The sequence below is a fragment of the Hyperolius riggenbachi genome, chromosome 1, assembly GCF_040937935.1.
Source record: "Hyperolius riggenbachi isolate aHypRig1 chromosome 1, aHypRig1.pri, whole genome shotgun sequence".
Taxonomy (NCBI): domain Eukaryota; kingdom Metazoa; phylum Chordata; class Amphibia; order Anura; family Hyperoliidae; genus Hyperolius; species Hyperolius riggenbachi.
The window spans coordinates 275,676,155-275,691,706 of record NC_090646.1 but is presented as its reverse complement, the minus strand read 5'-3'; the positions used below and the strand labels follow the sequence as shown (position 1 = coordinate 275,691,706).

Sequence of the window (15,552 nt, the reverse complement as noted above, 5' to 3'; positions counted from 1 at the left end):
GTAGGAGACGTATGTCTCCTTTGTTTACATTGTACGGCGCTGCTGCGCAGCAGCGCCGTAAGGCAGATCGGCGATCCCCGGCCAATCAGCGGCTGGGGATCGCCGCCATGTGACAGGGGACAGCCTGTCACTGGCTGCACAGGACGGATAGCGTCCTGTGCAGCCCCGATCACCGGTGGGGAGCAGGTAGGAGAGGGAGGGGGGAATTTCGCCGTGGAGGGGGGATTTGAGGTGCCCCCCCCCGCAACTTGCATGCAGACCGGAGCGATTAGACCCCCCCTGCACATCATCCCCATAGGGGGGAAAAAAGGGGGGCGATCTGATCGCTCTGCGTGCCAGCTGATCTGTGCTGGGGGCTGCAGAGCCCACCCAGCACAGATCACAAAAATCAGCGCTGGTCCTTAAGGGGGGGTAAAGGGTGGGTCCTCAAGTGGTTAAGGGGCCCATACACTCAGCCGATGTTCTGGCCGATCGATCGATCAAAATCGATCGATCGATTGGTCGATTGCCGATTTCGATCGATTTCGATTGATTTCAATCAATCTGGCAGGGTGGAAAATCTAGGTCGATCTGTTGAGATTGCTTATCATTTTGCATTGGCCCTAATGGAAATCTGATGGCAAAAAATGCCATCAGATCGATTTTCAATAGATTTCAAACTAAAATCTATTGGATTTCTAATCCTAGTAAAAAATGTTCCTAAACACATAAGATAGATCAGAAATCTATCTGCTGATCTATCTGCTGCTAATCTAACGAGTGTATGGCCACCTTTACTCTTGAGGAAGATCTCTCTTCAATTCTTGCTTTCCCCACTCCCAAAAAGGTAAATTACACACACTTTTTAACAACTGTGAAGCCTGCCTTAAAGTACGGGGTAAATGTTTTCTGCTTCCTGTAACAGAGAGCATTGCAGGTATTTTGAAAGTGACATACCATACGCAGTGTTCCCCAACCCTGTCCTCAAGGCCCACCAACAGTGCATGTTTTGTGGACATCCACAGAGGCAGTTAATCAGCTCTGCCGAGACACTAATTACCCCACCTGTGCATGTGTGTGGTTTTCTGCAAAACATGCACTGTTGGTGGTCCCTGAGGACAGGGTTGGGGAACTCTGCTACAGGACATTTGTTCAGTGCTTTAACTGTCATACATACCTCCTATACATTGAATCATTTACGTGCTGGGGTCAGGAACAAATCATACAAAGCAGGAAACATGCATAAGATTTCTGTGGTATATTCGATTATTTAAACAGGGTACTGGCATATGCTGCTCTCTCGTCTTCAGAGCTGTCACATCATACCCACCAGTATGAACACTTCACCACTGCTGCACTTTCCAGTCCAAAAAGAATCAAGGCTGTAATCATGCCTATCAACGCATAGCCTGCCAGATGTGATAACAGAATTTTCCATTTTGTTGCATTCTCTGTGGCAGCTCATTGTTATATTTAGTATGACATTTCTTCCGCAGCTTAGCACTTTTAGTTCTTTTTGTTCTTAATAATTTAAGGCTGAATGCACACATTATTAGATAGCTTAACGTGTTCTACAGCGGGCCAGCAATTATTCATTCCTTGAGTGACATTTTTTCTACGCATCCCTTGCTCCATCTTTTTAGAATGCAAATTAATTAAAATTAATTATTGTAAGAATTTTATTTAACTCATACTAACATTGTATTTTCTTCACTGGATAATTATTCTATGGCCTGCTTAATACTTGATTCCAAATGCATTGCTAGCTCTATATTTGAATGCATAATATAGCCGTTAGATTTAATATAGCTGGTGGTGTTAATTATAGGAGAAAGATGTCATTTAAATAAATAATAATAAATAAAGGAAAGACAGTTTTAGTCAATTTTGGTGACCGCAATTTTGGTGACCTGTAAAAGACAGGTAAATTGGGTGCCACGTGGTGCCCTCGATTTGGGTGCTGACATAGGCCGTAATGTGAATTAGGGCTATAGCAGCATGAGTAATTTGGGTGCTGGCAACAGCTGGAGCACAAATTACAATAAAAGCAGCCAGAAATAGCTGGAGTCCAAAGTGTGTGTGTGTGTGTGTGTGTCTAATAAATTAGGTAGTCAGAAGGGGAATAGTTAAAAGAAGAGAGGTTAGCTAGAGCAGGGTGAGCCGTCTTTCAGCTTCACCTTGCGCCCAGATTTTTCTGCATCATCTTTAGATGTACATGTAAAATTATCTATTTTTAAGCGGTGAAATCTTAGCCATTTCAAGCTCCTCCTGTTGTCAGGTGGATGAGAATTATCAGAAGGTACATAAATCATATCTGACTCTACTTACGTATTTATTTAGGTTGAAAAAAGACATATGTCCATCGAGTTCAACCAGAAAATAAAGTACAACTCCAGCCTGCTCCATCACATATCCTTGTTGATCCAGAGGAAGGCGAAAAACCCTTACAAGGCATGGACCAATTAGCCCCAAAAGGGAAAAAAATACCTTTCCAACTCCAGATGGCAATCAGATAAAATCCCTGGATCAACATCATTAGGCATTACCTAGTAATTGTAGCCATGGATGTCTTTCAAGGCAAGGAAAGCATCTAAGCCCCCTTTAAAACGCAGCTGTTACAAAAGATGTGGCATAAACTTGATCAGAAATTATGTAACCTTTACCCTCTAAAGACCCATCCCTTCAAAGTTTTTTGCACACTCCTAGAGCTGCCCTTGCCTCTCCTGTACACATTTTCTGACTATATGGTGATCATTTTTAATTCAAACTATTTTCACCCCCCTTTCATTTAGGATAAGAAGCCAGAGGCAGCTATAGGTGGGGACTGTAGATGTCAAGCAGATGTAAATATTGATAAAAGAAAAATGAAACTGCTGGTAGAAGTAATTGGGTCACTGCATATGCATTGTTGCAGTTAAACTGCAGCAAAGTACTACTATTAATTGGACATACCATGATCATTAAGTAGAGTGTGGAAATACAATTGCTGCCAGACATGTAATGTCTGATCACAGTGCAGTCAGAAATGATCACTCTAGCGTAATGCTTTTTGTTGTGGAGGAGGAACTGCAAATGAAGGTAGGGTGATGCCTGGCAGCAGGCAGTCATGGGAGAAACAATAATGAAGGCTGATAAAATCTGGCCTTGCTCATTGCATTTTCCTGAAAACAGACTAGCGTTCAGGTTTGCTGCTTCAGATATTCATCTAATCATTTTGTCAGACTGGTAGATGTTCATCTGATGCTCTCTGCAGTTTGAGGAGTAAGTGTGTAAGTAAATATCTCCCTTTGGCACTACCACTGGGAAACAGTAAATTCGGGCGCCTGAGGCTAGTGGACAAATCGGGCGCCGCCATTCACTCCTATAATAAATATCGTTTAATGGGCGCCCGATAGGAAAAAAGGGCGCCGGTGAAAAATAACGTTTTAAAAGCGGCGCCCGGAGACTTAATGTTTTATTACTGCTTCTCATGATTACACATTATTTAATGATTTATACATTTTTAAATATTATTTTTAAACGAAAAACAGTACAATATTTTTTTTCAAACATTATTTTTAAACGAAAAACAGTACATTTTTTTTACATTATTTTTAAACGAAAAAACCAACAGGGGGGTCTTAGGTTTAGGCACCAACAGGGGGGTCTTAGGTTTAGGCACCAACAGGGGGGGTCTTAGGTTTAGGCACCAACAGGGGGTCTTAGGTTTAGGCACCAAAAGGGGGGTCTTAGGTTTAGGCACCAACAGGGGGGTCTTAGGTTTAGGCACCAACAGGGGGGTCTTAGGTTTAGGCACCAACAGGGGGGTCTTAGGTTTAGGCACCAACAGGGGGGTCTTAGGTTTAGGCACTAACAGGGGGGTCTAGGGGTTAGGGGTAGGTACAGGGAGGGTTACTTAGGCACCAACAGGGGGGGTCTTAGGTTTAGGCATCAACAGGGGGGTCTAGGGGTTAGGGGTAGGTACAGGGAGGGTTACTTAGTAATTTTTTTTTTAACGTTATTATACGTTTCAGTATTTAAACGAAAGATTAACGTTTTTACAATTGCCGATTTAATGCACATTATTTAATGATTTATAACTTTAAAAAACATTAATTTTAAACGAAATACAGTACAATACATTTTTAAACGTTATCCATGCTTATCGTTAAAAACCCGGCGCCCTTTTTTCCCAGCGCCCCTTTTTAACGTACGCCTACCACTGACCATGGTAAGCAGCATTTGGTTTTCATTTTCCTCATGAGGCCAATGACAAACCTATTACCTATTTTAAAAGAGGCAGCATATAGTAACATATGGATAATGCTGCCAGTCAATTATTCAGGATATTTATGGTAATTTTCCTGGTTTCAGTGGATTCAGAAACGCTTCCTTAAAGAACAAGCAACATCCATGCTAACCTAGAAATAGAAAACACATATATAAGTAGATAAATACTACTTCTACTTAAATAACAGATGTATTGTGCTATCCACGTAATGATTCCTGTGAACACAAGTGAGCAAAGGTGTTTCAGATAAGAAGCTAGGCAGGGAAATAAATAGAAGAGGAGGAATATATTATAGATAAAAAGACCCCCAGCAGGGATGAGCAGAAACTACGCCAGTGCGAATTTTTGCATCGTAGTTCGCATCTACGCATCGTAGTTCATAGGCGAAGTTTCAAACCTACGCTTACGAATTTACGCGTAGCGAAGTACCGCTACGCGTAGCTTACACCCACTATGCGTAGTTAACATGTGTATTGCGTAGTGAACTACGAATGCGTTACTCACGTCTAATTTTCCGCATGCGATTGTATGCATACAAATTTACGCATTGGAAAGGGGAATGTACGCATAGAAGGGTTCCCAGTATTTGCATTTCTAAAGAAATTAATGCGTACAATTTTCTGCATACGGGCATAAGTATCCGCACACACTACGCTTCGCTCTACGCGTAATTGCGTATTTTAACGTGTATTCTACGAAATGCATACGAAGTGAATATTTGTTTACGAAGCCGTAGTCTGGCGAAGCGTAATTGCGTAAAACTACGCGTATTTCCAGCGTAGCGAAGTTGGCTGACTTCGAACATCCCTGACCCCCAGCATGCAACTGTTTGGCACTGACTACTAAAGGGCCAGTGCTCCTAAAGTATGTGATAACTACAAACCATAACAGCAGAAAAAGTTTTGCAAGTTTTGAATGCAGGATTATCATCTTTATCACGTAATACACTCAGATAAGTTGCTGTTGAAATTCAATTTTATGGTGACAATTCCTTAATGTGTATTTTGGTAACCCTTCCTTGCCAGTGATGCTTAGTCTAGGCTGTTTAGCTATAGAGAATTCTCCTAGCATTCAGGTATATTTTGTACTGGCTTCAGAACTATCAGTAAACGAATGTTCTGCAGCTCTGTACCTGACAGGACTATGGATGTTGCCACCGGTGATAGATTTTATAATGTGAATCGGGGAGAAGAAAGATTTGTCTCCTTCCAGTCTCTCACTAGTTTTAAACTTCAGCAGCTACTTTAACCCCTCCCCCACCATTTTTTCTGCGTGTTCACTTGACTACAGAACAGCAATGCCTGCAGTCAAGAGGAACTGTAACTACGGATTGAACTTCATCCCAATCAGTAGGTGATACCCCCTTTCCCATGAGGAATCTTTACCTTTTCTTGAATAGATCATCGGGGAGGGGGGGGGGATGGGTCTTTATGGCTGATATTGTGGTGAAACCCCTCCCACAGTGTGATGTCAGGACTTAGGTCCTGACAGCTCCTATCTGCGAGCCTTGTTGCATTATAGGAAATAACAGCTGTTGTCAACTGCCAAGCAACTAGTATCTCCCTCTGTGCACATGTATATCTATAAAAAATAACCTTTTGGCCTAATGCGTTGTTAGGGGGTGTGGTTATAGATAATGGCAGTTGCTTTTTTTTTTATATTTGCAAGTTGTAAGGATGATTATGTGCAGGCTGATTATGGATCAAATAATATGAACAAATTACTTGGCAAATATTAATCATTTCTTGATCTCTCTTCTGCTTTTTACCATCTCACTATGCAATGTATTGATTTATTTTTTTCCCCTTTTCGCTAAAGTTCCTCTTTAAGTATGTAAAAATTGGTAACATAAAAAGCCTATTTCAATTCAAAGAAGGCATATAAACCCTGCCTTTCATACATTCTATAAGCAGAATTATTCACAAGTTTACCCCTTGACAGTCATTGGTAAGATGGTTGTCAGCATGACTGCATTGCACCATCGCATTAAAGAGGAACTCCAGTGAACATGTTGGCAGGTGATGTAGCTGCTGCATGGTTTTTGGCAGTTGGAAACAGCTGTAACAGCTATTTTCCACAATGCAACAAGGTTCACAGACAGGAAACTGCCCAAAAAGTACGTACTTTTCTTGTGGGAGGGGTTTCTTGTGGGAGGGGTTTCACCACAATATCAGTCATACAGCGCCCCCTGATGGTCTGTTTGTGAAAAGGAATAGATTTCTCATGTAAAAGGGGTATCAGCTACTGATTGGGATAAAGTTCAATTCTTGGTCAGAGTTTCTCTTTAAGGATGTCAGACATTTTAGAGCAATATTATGGCATCATCATTTGCTACAAGCTTTAATAAAATAAAAGGTGCTGTCTCTCTTCTGTTTAGGGGTGATCTGGGTGGCTTCTGATCACCTCGTCAACTGCTCAGAATATCACAGAATTTCACCACCAACCTATGCATGACACTGTTGTTGCCACCCCCTCCCACCCCTCCATGCTACACAATAAATCTTAGGATGGCTGGAGCAGAGGAGATAAGTGAGCCTGAACTCAAATTCAAAAACTGTCACTAAGGAGCCATGCTTGCTAACATACAAAATTCATATCCTCACATACTACAAATATATTACTAATTATATAAGTGATTTTGGGCTGTAATTCTAGATTAATGTGACAAACAGGGTACTTCATGTAAAGGGAAAAAGAAAGCCCATATATACAGCACCACTGGAAACGGTACAAAAAAGTTTATTCCAATATACTGACAGCGTCTTCCTGGATTCACCGCTGCGCTCCATCCTGGTTTGTAGTCCTTCCTCCTTCCTGTCTCCTCGTAGCCAGCAATGATGTCACATCCGGTTTGGCGTGCATTTAATGCGGTGTCCTCTCTCCTTCAAAGCGGGGTCACGCCCGCGGAGCTAGCGGGGTTGTCTTGAGGGGTGCCTATCTCTTCTCCTGCTGTTGCATCATACCAGCTATTCTTGGGCATAAGTATCCTCCATTTTTTGCACTCTTACTTTTTCTACCTATGCACTTTACTCTATAGGCTGCTCCTATATAGTGTCGTTTGCAGCCTTTTGCACATTACATGTATATATATATTTTTGTACACTATATGTATTGTATATTACTATTTGTCACTTTGCACAGCAATTTTGCACTATTATTACTGAACCCGGGTTCAAGCATTGCTGGGCTTTTATCAGAAGCCCACTTTGCTGGTATTTATATATTTATTTTTTCATTACTAATTGATGTACTATGATGCTATCACTTATAGTATTGTATTATATGATATTTCCTCAGCAGGATATGGATTTGGTCGCATTTTAATTGGTTTTATTTGATTCTTTGAATCTCATTGTGTCATTTATTATTATATGTCAGTATATTGGAATCAACTTTTTTTGTACCGTTTCCAGTGGTGCTGTATATATGGGCTTTCTTTTTCCCTTTACATTTTATATTTGAGCCCAAGCACGCTAGTTGTTGTATTTACATGTGCAAGGGTTGCGGACATAGATTGCAAACAGGGTACTTCATAATAGAGTACCTGTAGCCTATAGGGAAAAAAGGGCCTATGGCAGATACTCCCCTTAGAAGAGGCAAGATTCTGGATAATCCAGAAGGTTCCCCCATCCCCTCGAACTTGCTGTTCCAGCACTGTAATAACCCTCTGAACCTCTTTCGACTAAGGGCCTGTTTCCACTACACGCAGATTGGATGCAGAATGGATGCGGAAAAACTGACTCCAATGAATGCCTATGGGAAAATCTGCATCAGAAAAATCGCGTTTAGTGGAAATAGGCCCATAGGCAATCATTGGAGTCAGTTTTTATGCATTCATTCTGCATCCAATCTGCGTCACTACGTGTAGTGGAAATAGGCCCTTAGGCTTGTCTGTGTATGACTGTGCATGAGCAGCTCCGTGTTATACAATAGCAGGTAACCAGTGTGCCATGCTCAGTGCACAGGAGCATGACAGTGAACTTTCAGAGGGTCCTGGGCAGGGGCGGTGGTCTGGAGGAGGATGTGAGAAGCCTCTGGAGGATCCCTTTACCCAGGTTAACTGACTTTTTTTTTTACTTCTTCACAAGATGGCTTTAAGGCTTTAACTTAAGCTACTTATGTCCTATGTGTGGCTTTGGTGTTGCATGTTTGATATATATAATTTCTGTATTAACTACCCATAGTTTCATATTTTATATAATCACAATCCGAACATTTGTATAGTGCTTGACATCAGGATTGGCTTCAAAATAGACACAGTTAAAATGGAGAAACCTAAGAAGGATTTTCTTTATTTTACTATAGAAAAATCACTAAAACCAAACGTGGATAGTGCAATACATATGGTATGTAAGTAGAGCAAGTATTTATCTACTTATATATGTGTTTATTTTTCTTTATCTACTTATATATGTGGGTTTTTTTCTGAGATAGTATGGCTGACAGCTCCTCTTTAATGAGCTTTTTTTTCATTCATGTGCTTTTTGTAGCCTGTACAAAAAATGTTTCACACTGGATTGACCACCAGAAGGGCAGTTTGGGAGCAATGGCGTTGCAGCAAAAGATTTAACATTGATGAGGTAACGATGAAGTGAAAATTAGCCCTGTGTGTTAAAGCAGTTGACCTAAACTGTAGGGTGTTGCTTTTAGGTGTATCAATAGGATATTACTATTGCTTTTGGTGAACTTTTCTCAGCATCACACATCACGTATCACCTACTCATATGACTAGTGCACCCATGGTCAGAATGGGGCTGATATCTTCCCCATGGATGCTAATACAGGCTCACATATGATGCAGCTAATGCTCCACCTTGGGGGACCTCATTAATATTACAAGTGATGTCATGGTATTTCTGGGTGTGTCATAGCGTCAAACCATTTTAACAGCTAGATGGCTGTATTTATCAAGAATGTTATTGTAATCTACAGATGGGACTAAGTAGCCAATTAGCTAAAGGAAGGATTTTATACTTGACTATTTTTTGTGCTTTTATATATGTATTCTGTATGCACATTTAGATTAAAGGAGTTTTGTTGATATATTAGTAGTGTGACTATAGCTATGAGTTTTCAGAGCAGAACACATTTTATTGGATCTACAAATAAAATTCACAATTATCAAAAAAAAGATGTTAGTAGAAATAGGAAAGTAACCTGAAGACTTCCAAGCAAAGATATCATAATTACCATGATAACTTATGTGTCTGCCTTCTACATTTTGCTTTTTAACTGTAGCCCTGTCCTTGAAGGACCAATAGGCAACAATAATTATGCTTTCATTCTTTTTCCTGTGCAAATGTTTCTTCTGCTCGTCAGGATACTTTACATTGATCCAGTAATGTCAATGTAAAACTAATTAGAGAACGTTTTACAAAAAATGTGCTAGTCTGTTTTCTTATTGAAATAGCCTTTGATCTATCTATTCAAATAGCATATGTAGGACTTCAACTGTTGGCAGAAATCAGCATAATAATATAGTTTTACTCATTTATTTTGAATTATAGCCTTCTGTTTCTGAAATGTAACTTTTAGTTAAGGATACGCAATGCTCAGGCTGAAACATTTAACATTTTATCAGTCTCTGTAAACATCTGCATGCCATAGCAACCAGTTGCAGATGACCTCTTAATATCGTGTAGTGTACTGTTAAAGGCTGTTATTAGCAGCTGTGCATCACTGAACACTCTCTTGCAATATGTTTTGCTATGCCTTTACGTCCTCAACTTTCAGATGTTGGTAGTTATACGCACAACATAGAGGATATTTTGAGAGATTTATATTTTTCTCCTGGCAGCTCTGTGCCTCTGGTACATGTAAAATTGCGGTTTGAAGTTCCATATAAAATCTTCACAAAGAGGGTCTGTCCCACTACTTAATATTAATCACAACGTCAATTTATTTGTTTAAACTGAAGTGACAGCTACATAAATGGTAAGTATACAATATGACCTCATGAGACAATGTTTTAAATGTAAAGGGGCTGGTGTGATATGTTATGAAGAAATATGTTTCTTTTCTGCAGGGTCATTTGCTTACTGTAAATGGTGTGCTGTCTTTACATTGACAGTAGTTCACCGGAGTGTGGGAAAAGGTATATTGTTATGTCTGTGTATTAAACTAGATGCATATTCTAATTAAATTACATCCAGAATGACTGCAAGTAATCATTTCAACTGGCTTTTCCAGTATAAACCTTCTGCTCGACTGTCTACCCGGCACCATGATCTGGAAGAGGGAAGGGGGTATGATGATTGCACATGGTTATACTTTATACTGGCTTGCTAAGAAACAGTCGGAGGGCAAATGAGGCCTCAGAAAGCAGCAAGGACATACATTAACGTATGTTATTAACAGAAATTTGGGCAATGGAGGTGAGCGATAAAATGACACATGGCCTAAAATCCCTTGGTGCCTGAAGGTGGCACAGATGTTTTCCGTGTTTGTGGTGGTGGTGATGGGGGGGTGTTCAGGTTAGGCATGGGTGGGGTTTGGCATGCTGGACGGGTTTGGTTAGGGTTAGGCAATAGGCATCGGTGGGGGAATTGGTTAGGGTTAGACATCAGTGGAGGGGTTCAGCTAGGGTAAGGCCATATTCTAAGCGGTATCCTTGGAATAGAACCCACGCCATATCCTAAAACAGCTTTTTATAAAAAGTTTCTCTCTGTGAGTGCTGTCCCTGACTACAATCATACAGCTGCTAATTTACAAAAGTTTCAGTCACTCCCCCAGTCACTCCCCCATATTCTGGTATGACTCAGTGACGGCTTAAAACTTTTGGCTGCTGGAAGGAAGAGGACGTGCAATGCATTGGGACTAGGAAAATATATGCACATAGCACAGAGCTAATACTTACCGGGTAAGTCAGTGTGTGGCCACTTCCAGGGGCTTCCATCTGCACATGGGCCCAATATAATCTTGTTTGCTGGGGGGCCCGGGCAACTGTTGTTATGCCCCTAGCTATGGGGCAGGGACTGCAGTCAGATTTGCTCTCCTTCTAAGTGGAATGTGTCACTGCAGTTACTACTACAGAGGGAATGAATTAGGTCTGCTAGGGGACAAGGTAAAATTCAGCAGTAAGGAGCTGGGAACCCATGATCTGATGCATGAAATACCTCTTATTTCCATTTTTGCTAATTCATCTTAGATGCATTTTTTTTACAATTAAATTGGTGGTTTTGAATATTTGTATCTAAAGCAGCCCCAGTGAAGAAGTTGATAGCAAGATCAATGAACAATGTTGGTTGTCCAAACATCATCTGATGACTGATGAAGGGCTCCCAAGAAACCTTCTGTAAATTGGGCATTAAACCAATTAATCCAGTAATAATGTCAGTACAGATGAGTTGTTTATGTTGCAGAATCTACGGTTTATAATATTCTGTAAAATAAATGTGATTGCAGCCAGCCTTCACATGCAAAGGATCTGATTTGAGAACCCCTGTCGTTAGCATGGACAGACCACCCACGACTTCTAATCTGAAGTTGCACATTCAGAGAAATACTGTATGAGCCATAGATAAATGTTCAAAGCTGCTCATTAAATTATAGTGTTGGATAAAGAAGTAAAGCAGGGTTTATTACACGGCTTTAGGTGTACAACGCTTCATTAATAAAGCCACAGACGAAATTAATATTGCATTGAGAAGACAGATTTGCATGTTCTTAGCTAAACTGGAACAAGACTCCCTGAAAGATACTCTGCTATCTCAGTGTCTCGGGATCAGCAATGAATACAGTGTAATGATATAGTTCAGTAGAGCGAAAGGTTGTTCTACTTGAGAAAACAACAAATAACAGTGCTATTTCTCTGTTCCTGGAGCATGATCAGCATCTAAACACCAAATTAAGCGTTTGAATGTCCCAACATAAATCTGGCCTCACAATGAAGAGGATGCAATTTCCCCCTAAAAGCTTGTTCACCAGATTTCAATAGAGACTTAAGGAACCATCTTGATAAAAGTAATAAAGGATTTCCGTGCATCTTGTGAGTTATATCGTGTTGGTTTAAGATGGGAAATATTCCCGTTATTCTACTGATAACACAGGTTTAGATTGTAGTTGAGCAGAAGGGGGACTTAAAGAAGAACTTTACTTATTACATCTAAATAAATGAATACAATTGGTTATTTATTGATTTCATGTATAAATTATTTAGCCAATGTTTGCCCATTGTAAAATTTGTCCTTACCCTTATTTACATTCTTTAGTTTATCTTAGTTGGTGGCATCTTTACTGCTGGCAAGGTGTTTCGCTGTGGAATGTTTTATTTTTTCCCCTCTGTGAAGTGTACAGGAACAACACCATATGTAATTAACTTTTACTCAGGAGTTCACACCTTGTCAGCACAATGCCTTTTAAGCCACCAGAAAATAAGAAAATAATGAAAATCATTTTGATAGTACCTCTTCAGTCTTCACCTACTTTTTGGTACTTTTTTGCAAAATGCAAAAAAGTTATTGTAAATTACAGATGAAAAATTATATCCTAGGGGAAAACTCAAGAGAAAAAATGAATTGCATATGGGCCCTATTGTCTCAGAGCTCTTTGGGGCAGAGTGCTGTGACATCATGGCCTAGGCTAAACATTAGTGAAAGAGTGGGGTTACAGACCAATATTATTATTATTTTATTATATACGTAGCACTGACATCTTACACATCGCTGTACGGAGTATATCATCTTGTCACTCACTGTTCCTCAGAGGAGCTCACAATCTAGTCCCTGCCATAGCCATATGTCTATGTATGTATCGTGTAGTGTATGTATTGTAGTCTAGGGCCAATTTAGGGGGAAGCCAATTAACTTAACTGTATGTTTTCTGATGTGGGAGGAAACTGCAGTGCTCAGAGGAAACCCATGCAGACAGGGGGAGAACATGCAAACTCCATGCAGATAGTGCCCCGGCTGGGATTCGAACCAGGAATACATCGCTGCAAGGCAAGAGTGCTAACCACTATGCCACAGTGCTTTATAGAACAATAGATGTATTGCTATCTAATATGATATAATTTATATAATGTATAAATATAAAAATAAGTGTTTCTGATGCTAAACCCCAAAGGATTAATGAAGAATGTAAAAATTAGTATTCTGAATAATTTAATACATTGTACTCTATGATGTTACAGTTCCTCTTTAACCTCCTTGGCGGTCTGATTCTTTCCAGATTTTAGGGTCTAAAAGCGGTGCAATTTTTTTTCACTCTTTCAGACCCTAAAACCTGAAAAAAATCATTCTGGCAGGGAGATCTGCAGCAAAATAAAAAAAAAATTGTACCTTCCTGGGCTCCTGTGCTGCAGTTTTCTCTTTGCCCACAAGATGGCGCTAATATACATATAAACAAACTTCTCTATATTTCTCTAATATAGAGAAGTTCGTTTTCAATATTAGCCCCGCCCCCGATGACGTCACGCTGCCACCACTGCTCTGCTGCCACCACGGCTCCGCTGTTCCAACTGGCTGCCGTGTCCCCGGAAGAATAGCGGGGACATGGGGGATCCCGGCGGCCAGGGAAAGACCCCACACTGCCGGGGAGAGAGGCTGGAGTCCCGCTGCGCAGCGAGATCGCGCGCGGGACTCCACAACTTCAAGTAAAGCTCTGCAATGCATACCCCGACCTGAGCTCGGGATCACCGCTAATAGCTTGTTTTTTCTACCCCGAGCTCAGGTCGGGAAAACCGACAAGGAGGTTAAAGGACACACGATGTGACATGTGACATGATGAGATAGACATGTGTATGTACAGTGCCAAGCACACAAATAACTAGTCTATATTCCTTTTTAACTTTCTCTGCCTGAAATAGTAAAAAATAAGGTATGCAAGAGACAGTTTCTGGACCCGACCGGGTCGGACTATAGTGTAACACTCACTGATTAGGAATTACAGTCATAAAATTTGTATGTAACACATTCCTGGCAGAAAATGGCTTCTGAGAGCAGAAGAGAGATAAAAAGGGGCAATAGCTCATAGATTTTAGCTCTGGCATACTTCAATGAATGTGTCATTGAGAAGAGGCCATGAAACAGTAAAAACTTATATATTAGATTTAAACATAAAATAAAACCGTGGGATAGCTAAAAAAAGGGTCATTTTTAGGAAAAGAAGGATAGATACAACGGTTTATCTCATAATCTTTTTTTCACCTTGGATGTCTTTTAAGAAAATGTGGCATTTAACTTCAGCTACAAATATTTGTCTTGTTCTTGGATATGGTGGGGAATGGTTAGAACCTGTGTCAAGTTCCTGTGCCCACTTCATGAACATTTGGCCTTACTTTTGTTCTCCTTCCATCATAACAAAGAGTTGAAGAAAGGGGAAACAACCAGCAACAGAGACAGTGCAAATGTTCCAACTCTCCACCTCACTTCTGAAATAATATTATGAAAAAAACATCAGTTAACGTGCTTCTGACCAAGATGTGATTCTAAAAATACCCTTTCCATGAGTTTCAGCGATCCTAATCCCACCCCTAATTTGCTAGGCCTTACCATGCCTCTGCACTGGGAGGGAAGAATTATATTATTGCAGGGTATGTCTGCATTTTTGCTGCTCACATGTTCGGGGTCTCTGAATTTAATATGAATCTGCAGTATGTGTTGGGCGTGTATAGGATGGTGCCAGCAAGATAGAACACCCGGTTTCATTTTTCAGGTTCAAATTTAGGGCCATTCAGATGATGAGAATACTGTGAACTATAACTATACTAGAGTTGTCAGGTGCCCAACAGGGGGAAGTGTACATGTGCTTTGGGCATCCTTTTAACATCAGTTTGATGTTCCAGTTATTATACTGGATGGAAAACTGAGAAAAAAAGTATGTGTGAAGCAAAGTGTAATGAGAATGTCTCTTATTTACTAGGTTCAACATTAAAGCGTTTACCAAGAGCAATCAAGCAGGTCTAGTGGCTTGCACTGTGGGAAGAAATGGATATGAGGTCCAGGTCATTGAGCAAATCTGCTCATTGAGGCACATTAGAGATTTACATTGACATCAGCTTGTTGTGATGGGTCCACTGCTCTGTAAAGCCCTCTTTTGAAAAACAGATACTTACTAGGTATTTGTATGGGTTGCTTGGTGGGATACAAATATTTATTGTGGTTACATTAGACAGCTTCATTGAGTTCCTTGTGTGTGTTGCTCTTTAATTTTTAAATAACATATACCAGTAAGTGCTCGGATTCAATGTCAGGAAGCTGTCGCTTGGATGGACAGAAGTGCATGATGACATTTGATTATTTTTAGAGAACTTCTACTGAATGTCTACTGATGCCTATACTGTAATAGACAGCTTACCTTTAACC

At 40.4% G+C, this 15,552-nt stretch overlaps 1 protein-coding gene across 6 annotated transcripts in view; it reads left to right on the top strand.

The window, feature by feature from the left end:
- The window catches only part of EPHA5 (EPH receptor A5), a 479,253-nt gene that overhangs the window by 92,103 nt on the left and 371,598 nt on the right, over positions 1-15,552 (top strand). The window contains exon 1 of one of the 6 annotated variants that reach the window (XM_068233606.1): positions 2,921-3,057. The exons of 2 other annotated variants lie outside the window; for them this stretch is intronic. In XM_068233606.1, coding sequence (XP_068089707.1) covers positions 2,980-3,057 — 78 coding nt within the window. In that variant the 5' untranslated portion in view covers positions 2,921-2,979. Of the gene's footprint in view, positions 1-2,920; positions 3,058-8,806; positions 8,830-9,934; positions 10,184-15,552 lie in introns of those variants that run through there. 3 more of the 6 variants (XM_068233612.1, XM_068233608.1, XM_068233609.1) reach the window with 3 other exon arrangements.